The sequence below is a fragment of the Pelophylax lessonae genome, assembly GCF_965119305.1.
Source record: "Pelophylax lessonae genome assembly, chromosome: 4".
Lineage (NCBI taxonomy): Eukaryota > Metazoa > Chordata > Amphibia > Anura > Ranidae > Pelophylax > Pelophylax lessonae.
In genome coordinates, this window is record NC_138771.1 from 597,691,260 (window position 1) to 597,717,311 (window position 26,052).

The window sequence follows — 26,052 nt, forward strand, 5'->3', positions numbered from 1 at the left end:
CTAATAGCAATGTAATGATAGGGCCAGTATACAAATCTTTGCTATTTTGTAAAAGCACACGCAGGCAGTGGGTCCCAGACACAGGTAGGACCAGCCAGCTGAGGCAGTATCGGAAACACTGAGAAAACTGCCATTTACTTTAATCTTCGAATGACCCCGATCTAATTTTTGAACATGAAAGTGATATTGAAGTCTTGGTTCAGCCAATAAGGAGGGAGAGCCCCCAGACAGCAGAGTCTCTGGTGCAACATCGCTGGAAGAACAGAGCTCAGGTAAGTATTAGGAAGGCTGCTGCACACAGAGGGTTTTTTATGCTAATGCATAGAATGCATGAAGGTAAAAAAACCTTCTGCCTTTAGAACCACTTTAATGTGAAGGTACCTTCCAACAGATTTCCCCTCAATATGAATCCATTCTCCTCCTCCAGGGAAAAGCCAAAAGCCTTCCTAACAGAGCACTTTCTCAAAAGAACAAAATTAAAACTAATTTACCTGCATAACTTGGTCATGTTTTTCTGGGTCAAAATCTTCCAGCAGGTCTTCCTCAGTGACTCCGAGATTCTGATCTCCCGTCAGCTCCCGCAGCTTCTGCAACTTATCCTGCAGCTCCTTCCTCTTCAGGTTCTTCAGCTGCTTTAGCTCCTCTTCCTTCTTTTCTTTCTCCTGTAGACAGGACAGAACAAAATGGCAGCTAAAATGCTTACAGCTGCTCCCCCCACTCAGGTTCTCTTCCTGAAGAAATAAATTATTGGTCTCACCTTCTTTTTTCTCTCCTTTATCTCATCTCGTTTCCTCTTCCTCCGATCATCTTTCATTCTCACTGACTGAGCAATGGTTCTGGGAAAAGTCTTAATCTAAAAAAACATAAAATGCAAGATTATATTATAGTCTGCATAAACTAGAATAATCAGACAAAATTATAAGTCCGCACAATACTCACATTTCAGTACTGAACAAGGACAAGAAAAAAAAAAAAAAAAAAAAAAAACACTAACACTATAACTGATAAAACTTGGGCGCCATGTCACACTGATGATTCCACCACCAGAGAAACCTCCTCAGTGATAAAATCACCATGGTGTAACCGAAATCCTTCCTGAGTGGGCGTTGCTCCTTCACTAGCTGAAATTCTGCAGAATATTGATCGCAACCAGAGAAGCAGTAAAAAGAAGTACTCCTCGCTAGTTCGGCCAATGATGTAGAAACATCAAAAGGTAGGTGGTCTCTTAGCAATCCTGTTGCTGGCGAGTCATTGCCAGAAACTGGTCACTGGCTTGACATGACCCTAAAGCCTGGTACGCCCAGAGACTTTTTCGTTCAACCCCGGTCGGAGCTTCTGTACATCTCCAGAACACTCCGCCATTGGCTGACAGCACTGATCGGGAGTTGGTCAGCTGCTGGTTTTCCAGCATGCCTATCCAACAGAAGCTGACCATTTTGGACAGGGTGGCATACACACGGTCCGAAAGTCGATTGTTTTTTTAACCAGCTGATGTCTTCCGACAATTGGCCTGTGTTTACAGGGCTTTAAACTGGCCTTACACCTGTAAAATTTCATTAAAAATTTGTCGTTTACAGAAAATTTGATTATCTAAGAGTTAAAGGGGATGAATTGAAAATCAGGTTTGACCAAAGTGAGCAAAAAAAAAAAAAATCTAAAGACAAGGATGGAAAATCAGTTGAATCCAATAAGAACAAACACGTTTCTAATAGTTGAATTTGCTCCCGGATGAGAAAAATTTTAACTAGTCTTACCAGTATCCACTTATTAATCCAGAAGAACATATGATTTTAAGAAAATGAAGACACTGACCTGGAGCTCAAACTAAAAGTCGTTCAAAATGAATAGAGTCCATGAAGGTACCATTGAATGGTTGCATGAGCACATTTTATACTTTCTCACCCTAATGTTTGAATGACATATTACAGGTGCAAGGCCAACTTTAGGCTCATCGGAGTCAGATACAATAAACAACCAAGGACAAGCTCCTACACTCACTCATCCGATCTAGAAACGTTTAGAAACATTGTACTGACCACAAGCAGCACATTGCACAGACCCAACCCAAGTTCATACAACCAGCGCTATACATACCAAATCAGAATCTGGCTCTTCAAATCGGAAATTATATTTTCTTTCAAAATCTTCTTGTTTTTTCAAGAAAAGTTCCCCTTCGTCTTCAGAATCAGAGACGTGTGGTGCTTCTTCCAATGCTGGGGGGCTGAAGGACAATTTTATTACAAAAGCGTTTCAGGTGAACCCAACACTGCGCAGTAGATTTTAGGACGTTTCAGAAATATGTAAATCGTAGCTTGTGCAGTCTGCAAATGTAATCAGTCAAATCATCATTATGCAAATGTAGTGACTACAGGTATTGGCAACTCTATATTTGGCACTTTACAGTGAAGCTTTAGGGTACTGCAATTGTTTGATTTACTTGAAAATGCCAATTGCCTGCCTGTCTCTGGCTCATTCCGGGAACAGAAGAGTTCAAAAATATATACAACTCCTTATTGAACGGTTCCACCGTGCTTTGAACTAAAGCTCCATGGTGCTGAAGGGGCTCTTCGGCCCATATTTTAGATTAGAGTGCTTCTAAAAAACTCAACAGCTCATTATGCAAGAGTGGACATTATACGATCTTTCCAAATTACAGGATGCACAGTAACAGTGAGACACCCACAGATGCATACTTAACAAGATCCGATGACCATTTCCTCCATTGTTCATTTCCATTCTGCAGTGAAAGTCTCCCTCTCCTGGCCTTTTCAGCGCAGTACATTCCCCCATACACTGTCTACCTTTTGGCCACAAGAAGACCCCATAATAGTCTATGGGGTCATACTGTGCAGATGCGGCCAGGAAAATGTAAATCAAAGGAGACCATGGCCGTTAGATCTCTGTAAGAATGCATCTGTGGAGGGGTTAGGTCAGCTTAAAGGGCCAAAAGGGACTTTAAAGCTTCATTTTTTGTTTTTTTTAATAATAAAACATGTTATACTTACCTGCCCCGTGCAACAGTTTTGCACAGAGCAGCTCCTATCCTCCTCTTCTGGGCTCCCCCCGCCAAAGCTTCTGGCTTCTCTTCATAGAGTGCCTCCATAGAGAGCCGCTTTATAGGTGGGCACACGTGCAGGCTCGCTCTCAAGCTGCCTTGAGCCCGTCCCCGCCACAGGATTTGATTGACAGCAATGGGAGCCAAAGGCCCCTGCTGCTATCAATCTGCCCTGTGAGGAGGGAGAGAGCCGAAAAAGAGCTTCTGCTCTCATGCATTGGGCTTAGGCAAGTATAAAGGGGGCTTGGGGGGATTCTGCAGCACAGGTGTTTTTTTTGTTTTATCTTAATGGCAAAGAATGCATTATAGTAAACGACCTTAAGGGTTTAGAACTACTTTAAAGTACATCTAAAGTTTTTTTCATCCAATTTAAATAAACACTATATTACCAAAAGTATTGGGATGCCTGCCTTTACACGAACATAAATTTACAGGCATCCAAGTCTTAATCCGAAGGTTTTAATATTGAGTTGGCCCATCCTTTGCAGCTTTTCAACTCTTCTGGGAAGGCTCTACACAAGATTTAGGAGTGTGTCTATGGGAATGTTTGACCATTCTTCTAGAAGCACATTTCTGAGGTCAGGCACGGATGTTGAAGAGAAGGCCTGGCCTGCAGTCCCCACTGTAATTTATCCCAATGTTGTTGTATCAGGTTGAGGTCAGGGCTCTGAGCAGGCCAGTCAAGTTCCTCCACCCCAAACTCGCTCATCCAGGTCTTTATTGACCTTGCTTTGTGCCCTGGTCCAAATCATTTGGTGGAGGGTTTAGGATGCAGGATTGTTTTTTTGTTTTTTTTTTTTTTTTTTTTTTTTAAGGGTTGGGCTTGGCCCCTTAGTTCCAGTGAAGGGAACTCTTAAGATGCAAGCATACCTAGACATTATGGACAAATTTCATGCTCCCAACTTTGTGGGAACAGTTTGGGGTTGGCCCTTCCAGTTCCATCATTACTGTGCACCACTACATGAAGAAAGGTCCATAAAGACATGGATGAGGGAATTTGGGTCAGAGGAACTTGACTGGCCTGCACAGTCCTGACCCTAAACCGACAGAAAACCTTTGGGATGAATTAGAGTGCAGGCCTTCTGGTCCATCATCAGTGCCTGACCTCACAAATGCACTTCTGGAAGAATGGTCGAACATTTCCATAGACACACTCCTAAACCTTGTGGACAGTCTTCCCAGAAGAATTTAGCCATTATAGCTGCAAAGGGTTGGCTAACTCAATATTGGACCCTATGGGCTAAGACTGGGATGCCGTTAAAGTTCATGTGCGTGTAAAGGCAGGTGTCCCAATACTTTTGGTAATATAGTGTAGTAGGGGATGGTTAATAGCCATTTGTGTTGAATATTCAAGAGATTTAACTCCCTGTTCTGTAGATTCAAGAGATCCCTTCTTAGTTACGACTAGAACAAGTACCCCCAACTAAAATAAAAGGTTTTCTGCTTTAGAGAGATAATTCAGCAGCCTGATCTCAGTACAAAATTGTATATCTCACCATTCCTCATCGTCATCAGATTCAGACTCCACATACTCTTTGTTTAGAATATAATCTCTCAGGAATTTCTCTCCTTCATCCAGGGAAGGGTCAGTCCAGTATTCCTTCAGATAACTCTGTATGGACAAAGCACAACGTGGTCACTTCTGCAGCCAGTGCAAATTATTCTCTGACGAACCGACTACCTTTTAAAGACAGCTTGCTATTTTCCTCAGGAAACAGGCATAGGGTCACCCCTTGGCAAGAGTTTCCATGGTACATCAGACACAATTCCTATTTACTTTGTGGTTTCAGCTTTCTGCAGTCAATCACAAAGTGGTAAAGATTAAAAATGTTTTCTCAACTGCCTGATGGAAACGTTTGCAAAGGGTCAATAACGCTGCAGAGAGCACTCTGTGATACGGGAATTGCTTAGTCGCATGATTTTGAGAGGTCATGTGACTGACAACTCCTCCAGGCACTTATTTTCTCTCCTTAATTAAAATGAATAACACTTCACTTGCTTAGGCGTACTAAACTAAAAGAAGCAGGGGGCAGATTTGTAAAATACTTCACTGTGCTTTGTAACATGTTGGTATCTTTTTTGTTTTAATAGCAGTGGCATGGCAACCATAAGAACATACAGCTGCTTTATTTGTGTGCCATTGTACCTACCATTTCCTTCAGATCTTCTTTCCCTTCTATGTCTTTCTGCCCTTTCAGCCATGCAATGTATTCCACTTCCTCCTCCTCCTGCAGGAAAGTAATGGGACAAGTTAGAAAGACAGAAAGAAACCTTGACTTTTAAATAGTGCTGTATTGCAGGGTTACACCACAGTCACCCATCACATTGTGGTAGTTCCAGTATAGCAAGTTAAAAGTTTAAAGAAATATTGTTCCTCTTTTCTTTTTGCATCAAACATTTATTAAACTTTGCTTGCAACCATCCAACATTGAAAGCGTGTACCTGCGTTTTCTAGGCTTTGTTTTAATGTGGTATGTTTATTTGTTTATCCAGCTGTAAACTGGTGCTGCTATATGCTTTCTTACCTTAAATTTATAACCATTACAGCCTTTAACCTTTAGAGGTATCCCCTGGTTATCTGTAGATCTTTCTGAAGTGAAACCCAGTGCCAGCTAACCAGCCCTAATTTATCAATTCCTGATTGCTTAATTGGATAAGCCCCCACCCCAGGTCTAAAAGTATATAAGTGCAGCATCACTTGGGGACAGCACATTTGCAGGGGGGCACATTTGCTTTTGGGGGGCTCTCTTCTCTAAGTGGGGGGGACGATTTCTACAAGTGGCATGCACTTCTGATTCTGCACTTCAGAGAATGCACAAAGTGAATGAACACAGGAAAGGCTGAGATATATACCACATATACTGCAGGTGATCATCATTTTTTTTTTTTTTTTTGTCTCACCTCTTCAGCTCTATCCTGGTAAAATGCACTCTCTGCCACTTCTTCTGACTGCCCTATCCTCCATACTTAAATTCTCTCTACTTCACCCCTCTTCTCCACCCCACAGCTTATATATATCATCCTCACTTCTGTCCTCACCTTATTACTGCACTCACCATCTCCTGCTATTTCTAAATCCACATGCACACAAATCTTCAAGGACACTGAGGCATGTCCCTTCATATAAATCACACTCTCATATTACCACTCTCACCTTTCTGCTTCTCCTGGCCTCTGGAGACATATCTCCAAACCCTGGGCCTCCATCTACCCATGCTCAATACACCACCTACCCTACACCCTCTGGCTGCAGTCGCAGTCAGCACAATCTAGTTCCTATCTCTCTTCTTCCCAAGAGTGGACTCCCTTTCTCTTGCGTCCTTTGGAACGCCCGCTCTGTCTGTAACAAACTCACCTCTCTCCATGACCTTTTCATCGCTAATTCATTTAATCTACTCGCCATCACCGAAACCTGGCTTCACGAATCCGACACTGCGTCTTCTGCTGCCCTATCCCAAGGTGGTCTTCTATGGACTCACTCCCCTAGACCCAATGGACGCAAGGGAGGGGGTGTCGGGATCCTTCTAGCCCCACATAGCTCCTTTCAGGTACTTCAGCCGCCTCCCTCTCTGTCACTCTCCTCATTTGAGGTACACTGCATTCGTCTTTTCTCCCCTGTCTCTCCAAGGATAGCTGTGATCTACTGCCCCCCTGGACCAGTATCAACCTTTCTTGATGACTTCTCCGCCTGGCTACCCTACTTTCTCTCTTCTGAAATCCCCACAATCATTCTTGGCGACTTCAACATCCCTATTAATACTAACACTCCTACCACTTCCAAACTTCTCAATCTAACCTCCTCCTTTGACCTTAAGCAATGGATACATGCTTCTACTCACTCTGAAGGCAATATCCTTGACCTGGTTTTCTCCCACCTATGCACCCCGCACAACTTTTCCAACAATCCTTTCCCTCTCTCTGATCACTACCTTATTAGTTTCACTCTTTCCCTCTACTCCACCTCCTCTCCCTCCAGCTACCGTACAGTTACCCACAGAAACCTACGCCATCTCAACCCTTCTCTTCTCTACTCTGCTACCGACCACCTCTATGACAAAATCGCACCCCTGTCCTGCGACAACCTAGCCACTTCTGTCTACAACACTTCACTCTTAGCCTCCCTGGACACATTGGCCCCCCTCACCACACACCGAATCAGGCCCAGACCCCTTCAACCTTGGCAAACCGATAACACTAGAAGTCTGAAAAAGCATAGCCGTGCTCTTGAGCGCCTATGGCGTAAGGCTGGCCATACACTATACAATTTTCTTGTTCAACTTTCCTGTAGATTTACCAAAACCATGTAATATAGGGTCAAACCTAAACACTTTCAATTTGTATGCAGTCAGGCAGGCCCTTGCACTACATAGTTTAAGGTAAATCTAAAGGAAATTGAATAAGAAAATTGTATAGTGTATGGCCAGCCTTAGACTCGGTCTCAGAAGGATTTTAACCAATATAAATCCGCCCTCCAAAAATACAATTCCAGTCTCCACACTGCCAAACAGACCTATTTTATCACTCTCATTAACAGCCTGTCATCACGCCCCCGGCAACTCTTCGCTACCTTTAACTCTCTACTCCGTCCTCCACTACCCCCTCCCACCGACTCACTCACTGCCCAGGAGATTGCCAACCACTTCAAACAGAAGATTGACACAATTCGTAAGGAGATCGTTGCTGTTCAGATACCTTCCTCCATGCCTTATGCTTCACGCCCACAAGTGCGATCATTACTTCCCTCATTCAACCCCGCCACTACAGACGAGGTTGCTAAACTACTTGCTAACGTCCACTTAACAACCTGCCCTCTGGATCCTGTTCCCTCGCAAATGCTACGTTCACCTTCTGGCCCTATTCTACACTCTCTAACCCACATCTTCAATCTCTCTCTCTCTTCTGGCATCTTCCCCAACTCTCTAAAACATGCACTAGTCAGCCCCATACTTAAAAAGCCCTCACTGGACCCAACCGATCTGAACAACCTACGCCCTATTTCCTTGCTCCCCTTTTCATCCAAACTCCTCGAACGTCTAGTCTACAACCGACTGTGCGACCACCTTGCCGAGAATAGCTTCCTTGATCCCCTTCAGTCTGGATTTCGGCCTCAACACTCCACTGAAACTGCACTCCTAAAGCTGACAAACGATCTGCTAACGGCCAAAACCAATGGACAGTATTCTGTACTCCTACTTCTGGACCTTTCTGCTGCCTTTGATACGGTTGACCATCCCCTCCTCAAAAAACTCCATGCCTTTGGTCTCCGTGACTGTACTCTTAACTGGTTATCTTCCTACTTATCTAACCGCACCTTTAGCGTTACCTACAATTCTATTTCCTCCTCTCCTCTTCCCTTCTCTGTTGGAGTTCCCCAAGGCTCTGTTCTTGGACCCCTCCTATTTTCAATCTACACCTCCTCTCTAGGTCAGTTGATAGCCTCCCACGGCTTCCAATACCACCTCTACGCTGACGATACCCAAATCTACCTATCCACTCCTCAGCTCTCTCCCTCAGTCTCCTCACGTATCACTAATTTACTATCAGATATATCGGTCTGGATGTCTCACCACTTCCTCAAACTCAATCCATCCAAAACCGAGCTTATAATTTTTCCTCCACCTCGTGCCCCTTCCCCTGATTTCTCCGTCAATATCAATGGCATTACCATCAGCCCATCCCCACATGCCAAGGTCTTAGCTGTTGTCCTGGACTCTGAACTCTCCTTCAAACCCCACATCCAATCGCTGTCCAAATCTTGCCGCCTCAGCCTCCGCAACATCTCCAAAATACGCCCCTTTCTAACCAAAGACACAACAAAACTCCTAGTTCACTCCTTGGTCATCTCGCGCCTCGACTACTGCAATTCCCTTCTCATTGGCTTACCTTTACACAGGCTATCCCCCCTTCAATCCATCATGAATGCTGCCGCCAGACTCATCCACCTCACCAATCGCTCAGTGTCCGCTGCTCCTCTCTGCCAAGCCCTCCACTGGCTTCCGCTCACCCAACGAATTAAATTCAAAATACTTACAACATCTTACAAAGCAATCCACAGCCTAGCCCCCAGCTACATCACCAGCCTCATCTCAAAATACCAACCTAATCGCTCTCTTCGTTCCTCTCAAAACCTCCTGCTCTCTAGCTCACTCATCACCTCCTCCCATGCTCGCCTCCAGGACTTTTCCAGAGCCTCTCCAATCCTATGGAACTCCTTACCCTTATCTGTCCGATTATCCCCCACTCTATTAGCTTTTAGGCGATCTCTGTAAACCCTCCTTTTCAGAGAAGCCTATCCTACCAACCCCTAACAAATGTACCTCCTTTTTCTCCATCAACCCACCCCCCACGGTTATTGCCTTTTGTTTCACTTGACCCTCCCTTCTAGATTGTAAGCTTTAACGAGCAGGGCCCTCTAGTTCCTCCTGTTTTGAACTGTATTGTAACTGTATTGTCTTCCTTCACATTGTAAAGCGCTGCGCAAACTGTTGGCGCTATATAAATCCTGTATAATAATAATAATAATTAAATGCTTCCCGCCTGCACTAAAACCGAAAAACTACTAGAGCGCGGGCTTACAATGCTACGATGTCGTACTTGAACGTCCTCCCATTATGGCGTGCTCTGTGATTGCCAAATCCTTTTTTTTTCGGCTGATTACGAATCAGAATAAAAGAGCCAATCACAGTGGCCCTTTACCACGTGATCAGCTGTCCGCCAAAGAAAGCTGATCACAGGATGTAAACACAAGCCAGTTATCGACTTTTCTCTCCTCACGCTGACAGCACGAGGAGAGGAAAAAGCCGATAACCCGCTTCTGTTACAGGGACATCGGTCCCAACAGTGCCCACCAATGCAGCCAATCAGTTCAGCCTTATCAGTACACATCAGTTAAGGAGAAAAATTACCTGTTTGCTAAATTTTATAACAAGCTATAAAAAAATGTTTGTCTTTTTTTTTTTTGTCTATCAAAAAAAAGAACCAAGTGGTGAATAAATGACACCAAAAGAAGGCTCTATTTGTGTGAAAAAATGTACAGTGTTACATGACCGCGCAATTGTCATTCAAAGTGTGACAGCGCTAAAAGCTGTAAATTGGCCTGGGCAGAAGGGGGTAAAAGTGCCCAGCAGGCAAGTGGTAAAGTTTCTTGTGTGTGAAAAACATGGTAAAAAAAAAAAAAAAAAACACAAACAAGTCTTGTTGTCCGCTTCCAAGGGTCATTTCTATAGTAAGGAGCTGAATATGAAACAAGGATTTTGATTTGTTGCTGTGGTGCTCTTATTTGCATATGTATCACACATAACTTCTAATACATAAGTATCAAGGACCATTGTTACTTCCCAACAGCCACCAGGACTGAACTTTGAAGATTCCAATCGTTAATATCACAGAACTTTGGGGAATTTACTAAGACAGGAGTTGACAGAATCTGGAGCAGCTGTGCATAGTAACCAATCAGCTTCTAGTTTCAGTCTGTTTAGTAAGGCCCCTTTCACACATGCTGTCCATTTGTCCATTTTTCATCCATCTGTTGACAGATGAAAAACAGACATCTATGCATTCCTATGGAAAAACAGATTTAAATGGATGATCATTCATTTACATCCATTTTCATCAGCTTACGTCAACATCCGTTTTTTTGAACAGATGAAAGCCCTATTTTTCATCCGTTAAAAAAAACTGATCGGATGACAAACGGATGAAAAATGGATAAAAAAAAACTGATGACAAAGGATAAAAACTGATGTTGACTGAAAAAAACTGATGACAAAAAAACATGACTGAACTGATGAAATAAATAGATGTGTGAGAAAGGAGCCTTAAGCTTTGAAAATGAACGCTATAAGCCGATTGGTTGCCATGCACAGCTGTTCCAGTCTTAAGCCCCGTACACACGCACCGATTGTTGGCCGTAAATTTTCGGCCAACGTCCGATCGGCCGATTGTCGGTTTGTTAGTATGATGCTTCCGACAACCGACTGCGACTTTTCGGCCGAACAAAATCTGGTGTGCATGCTATAAAAAATTTTTTGGCCGTCAACAGAACGGCCGATTGTTCGTCAGTCAGTACAGATTTCGGCAGACAAAAATGTGATGAGCAAGACTGGGCATGCTCAGAGAAGAAAAAACACACGGAAAGTAAACCAGCACATGACATCACTTCTGAAGTTGGTTGTTGTTGGCCGACAAAATTTGTGTGCAGTCTAGAGCACATTTTAACCAACACAACAACACTGGACAAAAGACGGCCGATCGGTCGGCCGACAATCGTTGCGTGTGTACGAGGCTTTAGTAAATCAATCTCACAGAATTTGAGGATGGCCTTGACTCCCCATCATTTCCATTTGCCTGCCTAAAGAAACAGTACAAGTAAAAAAAAAAATAGGCACTTAAGAGTGGATCTTAGACAATTTCAAAAAAATTCTACCAAGGCCACCAATACACGGTTTGAATCTCCGCTGGTTCAGCAGGAACCGACTGAGATTTGAACTGTTAATGGGCAGGTTGAGTTGATCGTTCAACTTGGGTACAACCAGCCTGCCGGATTCGCTTCGGATTATCGCAAGTAGCTGCTATAGCAGCTAGTGGTAATCACGGTCTTCTCCCGGTGGAGATGGTTTCCCCAGCCCCCCCCCCCCACAAGAAGACTAAGGCCAACTCCCCCATCAGCACGGTCTGTGTTTAAGGGACCATGGTTGCAGGAAAGAAATTTGCACTGTGTATGGCCAGCCTAAGATGAGGACAAACAGAAATACAGATTTCTAGCACGTGCTAAGCACAGAACTTTAACTCTCCTAATCTAGCAAAAACATGTAAGGCTGAAGTTAGGGCTCACCTGTTCTTTTTTGGTTTTCACTCGTCTGGTTAAGAGATTAGCTGTGGTGCCATCACCCTCTTCATTGTCGCTGTCCTCAACAAATGTTCGAAAACTGGAAAAAGTTTAAGCATTTTATGAATGTCATCAATTATTAAAAGACTAGGAGCCATGTTTGATCCTTTGGTGGGAGAGACAGACTCCATGTTGCTTAGATAATCCTACTTAGAAAAAGCTGCGGCGAGATTTTCTAGCATCACAAACCCATTTCTAGACCTTACTCCCTTTCTGCTAGTCACAACAGTACAGAAGACTGTAAGTAAATCCATTAATAGGTCAGATGATAAATACGGAAATATCCTCAGCAGTCACCCACCTTTCTTTGATCTGCCTCTGCTCCTCTAGGTACGTTGGTGATCGAGACCTCTGCAAAAAGAAAAATTATACTGCTCACAGACAAAAGTTACAAATATTCATGTGTCAAGTCACCCTGCCTAAATTCTACATCACCACTGATCAGAATGGGCCTTGAACTAACAAAATAACCAATTGGATTTCATCTGTCCTACTGCAAAACAGTTACTGAAAGAACATCTGGATGTGAACAGCACATGTAAATGCTTGGATCCTAAAGATCCAACCCAATAAATGGCTGTCTTGACAGGAAGCAGCTCAAAGGAAGTTTTATGCCTCATAAATTATATACATTAAGCATTATCATGTCAATTAAATAAAAACTAAACCTTTCAATCGTTTTCAGCAGCGAAAGCTGCCATCTTGGCCTCTGATATTCAACTGCCATGGTGCTGCACATGTGATCAGTTAGGACATCAGTTATTTGATAGTTTGACAGTTTGGTGGAGAGCACATCCAATGTGACAGTTACATTCCAGGCACGTGTCAAGAATGTAACTTTTTAACCACTTGCCGACCGCCGCAAGTACATATACTGCGGCGGTCAGCCCCTCACAGGCAAAGTGACGTATCGGTACGTCACTAGCCTGTGAGGCTCTAGGGAGCGAGCAAAAAAAAAAAAAAAATCGCAGATAGCCGCCATTACGCGTTAAAAAAAAAAAACAACAAAAATGACAAAAATCTTTCTCTTAGTTAGTAACTTTTGCGCAAACCAATCAAAATACGCTTTTTGCGTTTTTACCAAACATATGTAGCAGAAAACAAATTGGCCTAAAATGTTAAAAACATTTTGATTTTACATTTTTTTGGGGGGAATTTCATATAAAAAAAAAAATAGAAAAATAGTTATTTTTGCAAAATTGACGCTCTTTTTTTTTTATTTATAGCGCATGATTTAAAAAAAAAAAAAAAAAAAAAAAAAAAAAAAAAAAAAAAAAAAAAAAAAAAATCGCACAGGTGATCAAAGACCACCAAAAGAAAGCTCTGTTTGTGGGAAAAAAAGGACGTCAAATTTGTTTAGGTACAGCGTCGCACGACCGCGCAATTGTCCGTTAAAGTCACACAGCGTCGAATCGCAAAATAGGCCCTGGTCAGGAAGGGGGTAAAATCTTCCGGGACTTAAGTGGTTAAAAACTTAATCAATGGGTTACATTTTTCTTTAAGTATGAAGTACCAGAACACGTCACTCAATGAGGTGTTCTACTAGAGAACATGCCTCTTGAAGATTTGAATTGTCACCTGCAGATAGTTCATAAATCTCAACCTCCCAATCTCACTCTTTTTCTCCAAAGATCTGAGAGCTTAGGTCCTGTTCACATCTGTATGTATAGGCACCATGTACGTGCATTGTGTGTTCTACATACATTACCACATTGCTGGAAACCATATCAAAGATGCAGCAAAAATTGGATTTTTGACTTACCGTAAAATCAATTTCTCTGATGTTCATTGACGGACACAGCTCCTGATTCTTAAGCACTGGGTTATAATGCCCCCTACAGGAGTAGGACACTAGGCAGGAAAAAGCTTGACTATGCCTATGGGCAGTCCCAGGGGAGTATACATGCACACTCAGTTATAGGCACTCAGTTTTGTTACAAACAGTGTCAGAAGAAAGCCAACTCCACAGAGGGGTGGGTGCTGTGTCAATCAAATAATATCAGGGAAATTGATTTTACGGTAAGTCCAAAATCACATTTTCTCTTTCGTTCATTGACGGGCACAGCTCCTGATTCTTAATCATTGGACGTCCCATAGCAGTGTCAAACATGAAGGGTGGGAAAACAGCATAAAAAACTTCCCAAGGCGAACCATAGCCAACCAGGTAACATGGAGCTCAACCATAACTGGAGCTCACCTATAAAAAAAAAAAAAAAAAAATACACCCTCAAAGAGGACCAGGTCCTCTAAAACAACAGCCTGCAAAACCTTGAGGCCAAAAGAAGCATCCGCAGATGCCAAACCATCCATTTGAAAAAGCTTTGTAAATGTACCTTTTTTTATTACATCAGTCCTAAGCTTGTATCTCCCTATGTCTGGTAAGAATTAAATTCTACCACCGGGTGTCACCATCTCACCAATTGTCACTTTGATTGTCATTATTGGAGTGTTGTTGCAGTAAGAGGCCACCCAACCACCAAGAATATTTATTTCTTCAAGCACTGTTGTCTGCCAGCGTCACGTCACTTTGGCACGGACTTTTTTCACTTTATTGTTTTTATTGGTTTAAGCAGACAGTCACTATTCACACAGCTTTTCATTTATTGTGTTGTTCATTATTTGCACTCAATTTATTGATCTATTTTGGCTCACCTTCTCATTTCAGTAGCGCACTATTTCTGTTTCCTCAGAATTGGACGTACCTTGCTTTCCTTCCAGGGAACTGTAAACAGGTTTGAGTAAAACCACTGAAAACATTCCAAAGCTGGAAACGGGGCAATCAACCCATGAAGTAACAAGTCTTGCACTGCCCCAAAGTGAACCTGCAAGCGATCTGGGGACAAGTGCAGGTTAAAAAGGGAAGAACCTTTCCGGAGGAAAAGACCAAAACAATTTTGTAGCTGCACCGAATGACTTTGTGGACCCACTTGACCTGTACCAGAGAGGTCCACGGATCTGGAAATCAGCAAAGACATCCCGCACCCCAGATACAGGTCAGGGCGCCCCTTCATGCAGAGGAAGCCTTGTCTGCAGGTCTGGAAGAGCCCCTCGTGGCTTGCCGGACCAGGTCCTCTTGGAACCTCCGGGGGAGGCCCTGAGGGAATTGAATCACTTGAGGGACGAAAAAGGCCTCTTATGAGCCAAGAATGGCCCACGTCTACTAATGTCATCCAAGGAAGCTCCAAACACGTGATGCCCCACAAAAGGGGAGAGGAGATAAGGCCTTTGTAGAAATCTGGTCAGCAGACCAGCATTGTCAGCCAAATATCACGACGAAGAACCACACTGCTGATATAGACAGCCTAAAATCAAAGAAGCTGCATCCAAAGAGGCAAAAACTGTAGCCCCTGGATCAACTGATCTGCCAGCTCCGCAAAGGCAGGGGGGGGGGGGGGGGGGGGGGGGGGGGGGAGTCATTTCCCCTCCAGGTCCTTTTGAAAAGGTAAGCCCACTCAGAGTTTGCAACACCAGGGCAATAGTAAATAACAGCCTAAGCTGAACCAGCCATAGTGAAACATATGGAGGGCCAGAGCCTCGGCTCTCCTATCAACCAGATCTTTAAAGGCCAAGGACTCCTCAACCGGAATTAAGGTAACTTTATTTAACCTGGAAACCGGCGAGTCCACTACAGGTGGGACCGTCCAGGAACAGGACGGGCACTGCTCCTGACAGACCACTGCTCCATGTGGGTGACTGACGGACAGGAGCAACACTGCGACTCAGGCTGAGGCCAGATCGTATGCGCCCTTGAGAGACATTTAACCTGCAGGCCAGCCCCCGCCCAGTGGGGCTAGGTCACGGCCGACCCAGCATGGAGCTGAGGCCTTTGCGTGCTTGCTGGCCAGACTGGGAGGACCCTCTGGATCTAGATTATCCAGTCCAACAGTTTAATAGATTCTCACAAGAACAAAATAACCAAGATAGGAAAAAATACAGTTAAAGGAAAAAATACAGTTAAAGGAAAAAAATTGCCAGGACCAGAGATCCCAGCAAGTAACTAGGTCCTTACTCCTGACTAGGCAGAAAAAAAATTAGTGCCTATAGCTGAGTGGCTGTATACCCCCTGGGACTTCCCATAGGCATAGTCAAGCTTTTTCCTGCCTAATGTCCTACTCCTGTAGGGGGCAGTGTAACCCAATGGTTAAGAAGAATCAGGAGCTGTGTCCATCTATGAACGAAAGAGAAAAGGACTTTTTCCATTACTCTGAACCCACAACAAGCAGATGTGAACAGGACCTCACAAGAACAGGCCCCACCACTATACACAAGGGGCAGCAGACCAACAACTTAGGAAGCTCATTCACAATGCCTCAAAATGCCAACACACAACTTCCTACCTGATCTTGTAAAAGGCCTTCTTCTCCATCCGAGCTTTCTTCATCCTCATATTTCCTACAAGCACAGAAAAGTATTATGAGTCTTAGCATCAAAGCTTTCAGAGTTAAGATCAATGCTTTGTCATAGCAGTCACGGCGGTCATGGCTTACGGCCACCTCACCCTTCCTTCTCCAGAATCACTTTTCGCTCGTAGTCTTTAAGGTACATGGGCTTTTCCTTGGTAGATTTGCTCTGACTGGTAGTTGGCTGATCTGAAAGGCAAAGAAGTGCTTTTGTAAGCAGAAAAAATAAAAAATAATAGGAAGAAGTATAGCTACTTCTATAGATGTCCACATAAATAAATTTTTCTCAGTGCCTCTTAAAGACAGTTTAAAGAATAACTCCACCTTTTTGAACATGTTACACCCCTATATGGGATGTAACATATTCAGTATCTGCCCCCTCTCCCCCTGATTCCCGCCAGCCCCTTACAGAAGGCTGGGAAACTTCTCCTTGCACCCGCAGTCACTATTCAAAAAGAGAGCGACCATGAGGGGTTACGCCCACACAGCAGTGTCATTGATTCACAGGTCCCTGTGAATCAATGAACTACAACTACCAATAGCTTTTGCAGCTGACGGCTTGTAGGTTTTAATGAACTACCAGGAAACTGATGAGCGATCTAGGTAGCGCATGGAGCTTCTTGTCATTAAATACGGTAACTGCCTGCCCGTATTGAAGGTATGGGCAGACAGCCTGCAAGAGCCTGGCATTGCACCCATAATCTGCTGATCATGGATGTAATACACTTTGCTATGACCACAGTGGATCAATGTGAAACTTCCCTAAAGAATGGGATCAACATTAGCAACATGCTACACCCGTATTTAAGGTTTAACATGCTGCTAAGGACCATACACCCTGACCCTGAGCCCCCCCACACACATAACAGCAGACAGATGTTCCTCCTCCCAGCAGCTGCTGTCACATTTAAAATCAGTCAGTCATTCATGACATATGCCACCGTGGCAGATGCCTTGTAGTTCCCATTGAACTACAAGCGCACTGATCAGCACACTCGAAGCCCATTGAATCTTCCTCCAGGTTTCTAACTGTACATGCGGAAGTACAGGCAGAAAGCTGGAGAAGGAGTGTGCAGAAGCCTGACAATGCACCCCTGATCATGGATGCAATACTTTGCAGAGTTCAGTGTAAAAAAATAAAAAACAAAAGAAATCTCTGAATAAATCTGTGTGGCAGGTACAGTGCAACACAATTCAGCTTCTATATGTGGGAAACTTTTCAGTTTTACATAACAATGACTATAACACAATGGAAAAGCAAGTACAGAACACAATGGAATGACTGTACAGTGTATTTGGAGATACCTGTTTCTTTGTAAAAAGTAACATCCTCTTGGTATATCTTTGGATCTTTCTTTTTGAGCAGGGATAGGGTACGATAAAAGTCCCTGTCCAGTTCTGGATCAATGGCCTAGAGAGACGGGAAAGAAGATCATCTTTTAGAAAGGGGGGGGGGGAACATGTCACACAAACAACACATTATTTTTCCAAAATGACCCCAAAAATTTACAGTTCCACATGAAAAAGGAGACAAAAACTTTTTTGTTTTCCCATTTTGGATAACGTAAGTGAGAGATGTACAACCCCTGTTGGGTTTTTGCCATCTGTGTCCCATTGGGGAGATTTTTTTTCACTTTCTGTCCCATGGCCACAACAGGGAAAGAGGGGGAAATCCCTCTAAACTGCTGGAAATTCCTGGTTGTCATCAGAACTTGTGCCCTCATAGGAAGATTTATCTTTATACTTGATCTGGCTACAACCCAAAATTTAGGATTTTCTGATGATGTTCACCATGGAGAGGGTGAATCTCCCTAAAGGTGATACAGATAGCGATAAAAACCTGACAGATGTTCTAATCCAGTGGCGGCTGGTGCTCAAAATTTTTTTTTTTGGGGGGGGGGGGGGGGCAAACAGAAAAATGTAATAGGCATTGCTTTGCGGCAAAAAACGCAGCAAAAAAATTGCATGACTTTGAGGTCACAAAAGTGTGAAAGGGGCCTTCAATGTAAAGTGCCCACAGCGTGCCCCCTTCAATGCAGAGTGCCCACAGCGTGCCCCCTTCAATGCAGAGTGCCCACAGCGTGCCCCCTTCAATGCAGAGTGCCCACAGCGTGCCCCCTTCAATGCAGAGTGCTCACAGCATGCCCCAATCAATGCAGAGTGACCACAGCGTGCCCCCTTTCAATGCAGAGTGACCACAGCGTGCCCCCTTTCAATGTAGGGTGACCACAGCGTGCCCCCTTTCAATGTAGAGTGACCACAGTGTTCCCCATTTCAATGCAGAGTGACCACAGCGTGCCCCCTTTCAATGCAGAGTGACCACAGCGTGCCCCCTTTCAATGCAGAGTGACCACAGCGTGCAGAGAGACCAATGCACTTACCTGATGCAGCGGCAGCTTCTCCTCAGTCCTCTGCGTCTCCCGAGTCCTCCTCCTCTTCCAATGGCAAAGGTTCGCCTTTCGGCCAATCAGGAAACAGGTCTCGGACCCGCTTTCTGATTGGTCAGGAGCAGGATCCGTGTGACAATAGCGAAAATTAATTTGCTATTGTCACACAATGGGTGGGCTCGGGTCGCACTACTCTGTGCCCCGGGTCCACCCTTTTCTGAAGCCTATTAGAGCCTCTGGCTCTAATCACGTGCTTCAGAAAAAAAAAAAAAAAAAAACACATTGAACTCCATGCGTCCGGCGCCCCGCATGTAGATTAGGGGGCCGGACGCATGGATGGGGGGGCGGCACCCCTGTGCCCCCAACGCAACGGCCGCCACTGTTCCAATCCCTCTCCACTCTATCCAAAACGAAAAGAAAAAGTTTCGTTTTAGTTAAATACTCACCAGCTCATCCTCACTCTCAGACTCCGAGCTGGAAGACCCACTGTCGTCCTCACCTTTGTCCCCATATCGATCCTTTACTACAAAAAGAAGAAAAATATTTAAAATCTAGAAGCAAAACACATCCAAAGGATTATTGGGGATGCTCTCCTTTACAGAGAGATAGAACTCTATACTTTTCATCTCTTCAATCGGGATATTCCTCTTAAAAGCTAGACTTCAGTCTAAAGCTGACCATTAGAGGTGAGCTCAGACGTTTCCCAGGCCATCTGACCCATCAAGCCACAAAGCTTTCACTGCGTACTGCCAACCATAAGCAGCTGAGGCACTCCCCACCCTGTAGCCACATGTATACCAGGGTCATGTAGAAGTGTGGCTGTGGGGTTGGGAATGCCTCAGCTGCCTATAACTGGTGGTGTGCAATGACAGACTTCTGGCTGGATAGCTCAGGGGGTTCGGACTGTGATCCAAACACGTCTGAGCTCATTCCTGATGGCCATACACTAGTAGAATTTAATTTTAAAAATTTCATTTAAAAAATGTTAGTATGATTTCCTGACAGTCGGGTCAAATCGACAGGATGCAAATTTTCTCCTTGAAACCAAAAAATTAACAGTAAATGCAGGTTTTCATAAGGGAAAGCTCATTTGTTCCTTGTCTTCAAAACATTTATGTAGGTTTGTGATTTTTATGGGACTTCAGTTAAATCCATGTATTGTCACCTGGAGTACCAGAAATTTTTTTTTTTTTTTACACAGCACTAAAAACTTGACAAAGGATTAAATCCTTCCACTCTAGGATCAAAAGCGAAAAACCTTTCCACTGGAGCTGGGCCCTAAAAAGAAACTTTCATGAAAATAGAAGAAGATCTGCCTGGATGACAGTACCACAACTGTATTAAAAAAAAGTGTGTAACCACTTGCCGACCAGTCACGTTGACTGTACTGCGGCAAAGTGGCTCGTTCCCGTCCAGTGACGTAGACCTACGTTGCTGGACTCCTCCCCTTGTGGGCGGCGCTCGCGCGCCGCCGGAGGCTCGCTCCCGCTGTTTTTAGTCACAGCGGGAGTTGGGCCAGGGGAGGAGCGGCGGTGATCACCGCCGCTCTTCCCCGATCGTCGGGGAATCGAGTCTGGAGATCTGCCCGCTTGTGTAAACAAAGCGGGCTGGATCTCCTAAGTGACAAACAGTGACAGATTGCAGGATTCAGCATAGCTGAACATGCGATCTGTCCCTGTGTCACTCAGTCACCTCCCCCACACATGTCAGTAAGCACCAGGCATACATTAACCCCTCCCTCTCCAATAAAATTAACCCCTTCCCTGCCAGTGTAATTTTTACAGTAACAGTGCATATGTATAGCACTGATTACTGTAGTAATGTCACTGGTACCCCCAAAAGTGTCAAAAATGTCAGTCAAGGGTCTGATCTGTCCGCCGCAATGTCGCAGTCCCGCAAAAAAGAAATCGCAGATCGCCGCCATTACTAGTTAAAAAAAAAAAAAAAAACACCAAAAATGACAGAAATCTTTCCCTTAGTTAGTAAACGCAATAACTTTTGCACAAACCAATCAAAATACGCTTATTGTGATTTTTTTTACCAAACATAGGTAGCAGAAAACAAATTGGCCAAAAATTTAACAAAAATTTTGATTTTTACATTTTTTTGGGGGGAATTTCATATAAAAAAAATGAAAATATTATTTTTTCAAAATTTACGCTCTTTTTTTTTTGTTTATAGCGCAAAAAGTAAAAATCGCACAGGTGATCAAATACCAGCAAAAGAAAGCTCTGTTTGTGGGAAAAAAAGGGACGTAAATTTTGTTTGGGTACAGCGTCGCACGACCACGCAATTGTCAGTTAAAAGTCGCACAGTGCTGAATCACAAAAGTGGCCTGGACGTAAGACAGCAAAATCCTCCGGTGGTAAAGTGGTTAACTGTGATCACTGTTTTCTTTAGTTTCTTTAGTTGCCCCGTAATTCTACATTCGTGATCAGGTCTGTATGTTTGGTAATCAGTAGGTCTAGTAACGCATTGTTTGTCAGTGTGTTCACCATCCGACCCATTAAATTGTCCTGCAAAACATTTAGGAAATAGCGAGCTTTGGATGAATGCGCGGTTCCTTCTGCCCAGTCTATATCCGTATAATTAAATCCCCCATTATAATGAGTTTTCCCATCCTTGCTGCCATTCCAAGCTGTGATAGGAGGTCCGACTCCCCCTCCTCCCTCTGGTTGGGGGGGCCTATAGCATACGCCCAATAATAACTTCCCCTTGAAGCTCTACCCATAGGGATTCTACCTCCTCCCTAGCTCCATTCGTGATATCGTTATTTCTATATAAAAATATGCTTTCATTTCAGAAGTAAAAAAGACGGGCATTTCACAATACAATCCCCTGAATACACAGCTCCACCTCCTCCCAGCGTGATTACATCACCGCCCACCTCACGCGTAGCGCCCAATGGGTTTTCTCAAAGGTTCAGGTAGGCCGTGCCATTTAAACAATGCTCAATTGGTACTAGGGGCCCACAGTGTGCCAAGAAAATATCCCCCACACCATTACACCACCAGTCTTAACCCTTGGATCCATGCTTTCATGTTTATGACCCTACCATCTGAATGTCGCAGCTGAAATCAAGACTCAGACCAGGCAAAGTTTATCCAGTACAATTTTGGCGAGTCTGTGTTAATTGTGGCCTCGTTTTCCTGTTCTTAGCGGACAGGAACGGCACCCGGCATGGTCATCTTTTGCTGTAGTCCATTTGCTTAAAGCTTTGAGGTGTTGTGCGTTCAGAGATGGTATTCTGCATACCTTGGTTGTAATGAGTGATTACTTAACTAACTGTTGCCTTCCAATTGTCTTGGACCAGTCTGCCCATTCTCCTCTGACCTCAACAAGCATTTCCCTCCACACAACGGGATATTTTCTCTTTTTCTGACCATTTTCTGTAAACCCGAAAGATGGTCGTGTGTGAAAATCTCAGTGAATCAGCAGTTTTTGAAATACTCAGACCAGCCCGTTTGGCACCAACAACCATGACACAATCAAAGTCACTTAAATACCCTCTCTTTCTGATTCTGATGCTCAGTTTGAAATTAAGCAAGTTGTCTTCACCACGTCTAGATGCCTAAATCCATTTAGTTGCTGCCATGTGATTGGCTGATTAGCAATTTGTGTTACCAAGTAATTGAACAGGTGTACCTAATAAAGTGGACGGTGAGTGGACATATATTGTATGCTGTTTATTCTTGGCAAGGCTTATGTATATGTGTATATATATATATATATATATTCAGTCTCAGGTGTGGCGAACAGTACAGCAGTACTTGCTTCAGTGCAAAAGCAATCAGGCTGTCCCACCGGCCGTACAGTAATCCCCCGCTACATCACGGTTCAGTTTTTGCGGTCCCGGTAATTCGCAGTTTTTTTTGTAATGTTATTTTACTATATAAATCATTAAAAATGAAAGATTTTTGTGTTTTCCATAGCTCTTGCTCTGTCTCTAAGTATCTTTTATGTGTTTAAATAAGTTTCTATTGTTTTAAAAGTGTGTTTAAAGACCTTAAAATGCTTTTACACGTACAGGGACAGTAAAAAAATCATGCCTACAATGCATTTTAATAGGGTCTTTCTATTTCGCGGAATTTCACTTTTCGCGGCTGGGTCCGGAACGTAACCCCCGCAATGGAGGGGGGTTTACTGTATATGGAAAAAGTCCACATATATAAGTGTGTATATTTAATAAGAGATAGATGTATTTCTATCTGAAGAAGGGCGCTGTCATAACAGCCGGAAACAGTCATGGGAAATACTTCTGAATTGTACTTTATGGAATTTTTCCAATAAATCCTATTCGCAGCAATCCCCGTGGAATATATATATATATACAGGGCTTTTTTTCAGCAGGAACGCGGGGGAACACAGTTCCGGAACCTCCAGTCTGAATGAATGCAATGGCAAAGGGGTGCTGGGGTCAGTGGGGTGAGCTGAAGGGCCTATTGATGGTGGCTGCTGGGGTGAATCAATTGTTGCTGGGGTGAATCTATTGTTGCTGGAGGGCATTCTGTAGCGGGTGGGGCTATTGTTGCAGGGGAGGATTTTTTTTTGGGGGGGGGGGCGATTGTTGCAGGAAAGGATTTATTGGGGGGGCGATTGTTGCAGGGGAGGATTTATTGTTGCTGGGGGGTCTATTGTTGCAGGGGAGGATTTATGGGGGGGGGGCGATTATTGCAGGGGAAGATTTGTTGTTGCTAGGGGACTATTGTTGTTGGGGGGTCTATTGTTGCAGGGGAGGATTTATGGGGGGGGCGATTGTTGCAGGGGAGGATTTATTGGGGGGGGGGTGATTGTTGCAGGGGAGAATTTGTTGTTGCTAGGGGACTATTGTTGCTGATTGCAGGGGATCTATTTTACTGTTTTTTTCTATTGTTGCAGGGGGGATCTATTGTTGGGGGAGGGTCTATTGTTGCTGATTTCATGGGATCTATTTTCCTGCTTTTCTAGTTATCATTAACAAACTCCATGCAAATTACCTAGAATTACAACATGATACTTGATTCTGTATTCTCTAAAAGAGGGGGTACTGGGAGGTGGGTAGAGGATGGAATCAAAGCACAGCGCTCGGAGGTGGGTAGGGGGTGGAGACAAGGGGTGACTCAGAAGAGGGGAGTACCTGCACCTATTCTCTGAGAAAAAAAGCCCTGTATATATATTACACACACACACACACAAACATGTATCACCTATGCATATCTTCTACTTCCTCTTTAAAGAGGTTGTAAACCCATAAAACTTTTTTTTTTGCAACCTGAAAGACAAACACATAATGAGCTAGTATGCATCTCATACTAGCTCATTATGAAATACTTACCTTAGAACGAGCCACCGCCGTGCCGCCCGCTTACCTGTATGACGGGCGACATGTCCAGTCGCCCGTCTTCTGGGATCGCGGCAACCGGCCATCTGATTGGCCGGAGCCACGGTGACGTCACTCCCGCGCGCAGGAGCCGACGGTCACGGCACGGAGCTCTGAAGGAACGGCACCAGCGGCATGTAAGGTAAATATCTCCTAAACGGTACATGTTTAGGAGATATTTACAGTACCTATAGGTAAGTCTTATCATAGGCTTACCTATAGGTAAAAAGTGTCAGAGGAGGGTTTACTTCCTCTTTAAGACTCCTGCAAAAAGCAGACTGTCTGACCAATGGGTACATTTAGCTGACTCTAAGGGGAACCACAAGTCCCAGCATGCACACCAGTGACAGGCCATGCTGCAGACACACAGGCTGCACCCCATGCTAAACACACTAGGCCCTGAGCCCGGCCTAGGTGTACAGAGGTGGGCTATGTCCTGTGGGGTAAGGGGAACCCTCCGGAGACCGGAAACACTCACGCCGCTGAAGCTCCTCCTTCTCCCGGTACCGCTCATAGCGCTCAGCGAACTGCCGATTAATCTTCAGCTCTGCCATGCTGCACTGGGACACCGGAAGCTCGGTAAACTGCAAGACACGCCCCCCTCATTCGTCATGCGTTCCAGGAAAGCATCTTCAGCAAATCAGCGTCATGATCATGCGTTCCAGCCCGTTTGAAACCAATCATCGCTGAGGTAGGTGTGGTTTTCCTGTATCCCTTTAAATTCTTTAATTGTGGCAATGCAACATGTGCACGTTTTTTTGTTTTTTTTTTATATCTTTATTTATTATCATCTTTTGGATCAAATCTGGACAGTGTATCAGTTTTTTTTTTTTTGGTTACTAAAAATTGCATAAATGTGAGATTTTTATGGTGGTGATAAAACTGGTCGATCGATGTACAGTTCAGCAAAATGATTGAATTGGTCACAGAGTGAAACAAAAATGGCAATAAATGACAGTGACAATTTCAACACAAGTTGATTGGTTGTGGCAGGGGAAAAAATGATCGCAAACGGCCAATCCATGATGACAATTGCACACCGATGTGAATCGCTTTCTATTGATTCGCAGGTAACCACCATTTATCATTCCTGTATGATCATTTTTTTCCCACCGCAAATGATAAAAGAGCACATGCTCATCATTATGGAGCTGCTGTGCAACCCAGAAAAGACAGCTGGCACCCCCTTGTGGCATTAAAAGAAGATGGGATGCCCATGTAATGGGTCCCAGGAGGCTGTAGGGTACTCTATGGCGCATGTGCATTAGGTGGTGTCCACTTTCTATTAAAGGCTTTTGCAGCTAATAAAAGAGCACATGTTCATCATCATAGAGCTGCTGCACAACCCAGAAAAGACAGCCGGCACCCCCTTGTGGCAATAAAAGAATATGGGATACCCATGTAATGGGTCCCAGGAGGCTGTAGGGTACTCTATGGCGCATGTACATCAGGTGGTGTCGGCTGTCTATTCATGGCTGCTTTTGCAGCTAATAAAAGGGCACGTGCTCATCATTATGGAGCCACTGCGCAACCCAGAAGAGACAGCTGGCACCCCCTTGTGGCATTAAAAGAAGATGACAGGACAGGACAAGTTGTGATGTGGCGAAGTAGTCAGCTGACCTCACTCTTTGGGCACATGCAGTAAATATCCAATAGAATAGTTACTGCATGCTTAGTTTAGTTAGTTGCTTAGTTAATTCCAGGTGGCAACTTTTTTTTTTTTGGCCAGGCAGTGTATGTGCACTTTATACATACATGTATTTTTCCTTTGTGATTTCACTTTATTTAACTTTATTTCATGACAGCGCACTTTGTTTATACATTTGAATCAATTTTCTCCTGGTGTTCAGGGAGCTTCAGGTGCAGCAGTTGTGATTGATTATAGGCCAGCGCATCTTTTTCATCTTATAAGGTTTTTTTTCAATCTTCTATTGTCCAATTTTGGTGAGCCTGTGCAAATTGTA

General features: G+C 44.0%; 1 protein-coding gene across 2 annotated transcripts in view; it reads right to left on the reverse strand.

Moving 5' to 3' along the window:
• KRI1 (KRI1 homolog) overlaps positions 1–24,683 on the reverse strand; it is a 51,564-nt gene extending 26,881 nt beyond the window's left edge. For both annotated transcript variants that reach the window (XM_082255607.1, XM_082255606.1), the window contains exons 1-12: positions 24,567–24,683; positions 19,176–19,252; positions 17,648–17,753; positions 16,441–16,531; positions 16,280–16,334; positions 12,244–12,293; positions 11,889–11,982; positions 5,206–5,283; positions 4,552–4,667; positions 2,095–2,221; positions 758–853; positions 492–662 (exon numbers count right to left, since the gene is read on the reverse strand). In XM_082255607.1, coding sequence (XP_082111733.1) covers positions 492–662; positions 758–853; positions 2,095–2,221; positions 4,552–4,667; positions 5,206–5,283; positions 11,889–11,982; positions 12,244–12,293; positions 16,280–16,334; positions 16,441–16,531; positions 17,648–17,753; positions 19,176–19,252; positions 24,567–24,642 — 1,137 coding nt within the window. In that variant the 5' untranslated portion in view covers positions 24,643–24,683. The remainder of the gene's footprint in view (positions 1–491; positions 663–757; positions 854–2,094; positions 2,222–4,551; positions 4,668–5,205; positions 5,284–11,888; positions 11,983–12,243; positions 12,294–16,279; positions 16,335–16,440; positions 16,532–17,647; positions 17,754–19,175; positions 19,253–24,566) is intronic.
• Positions 24,684–26,052: the final 1,369 nt, after the last annotated feature.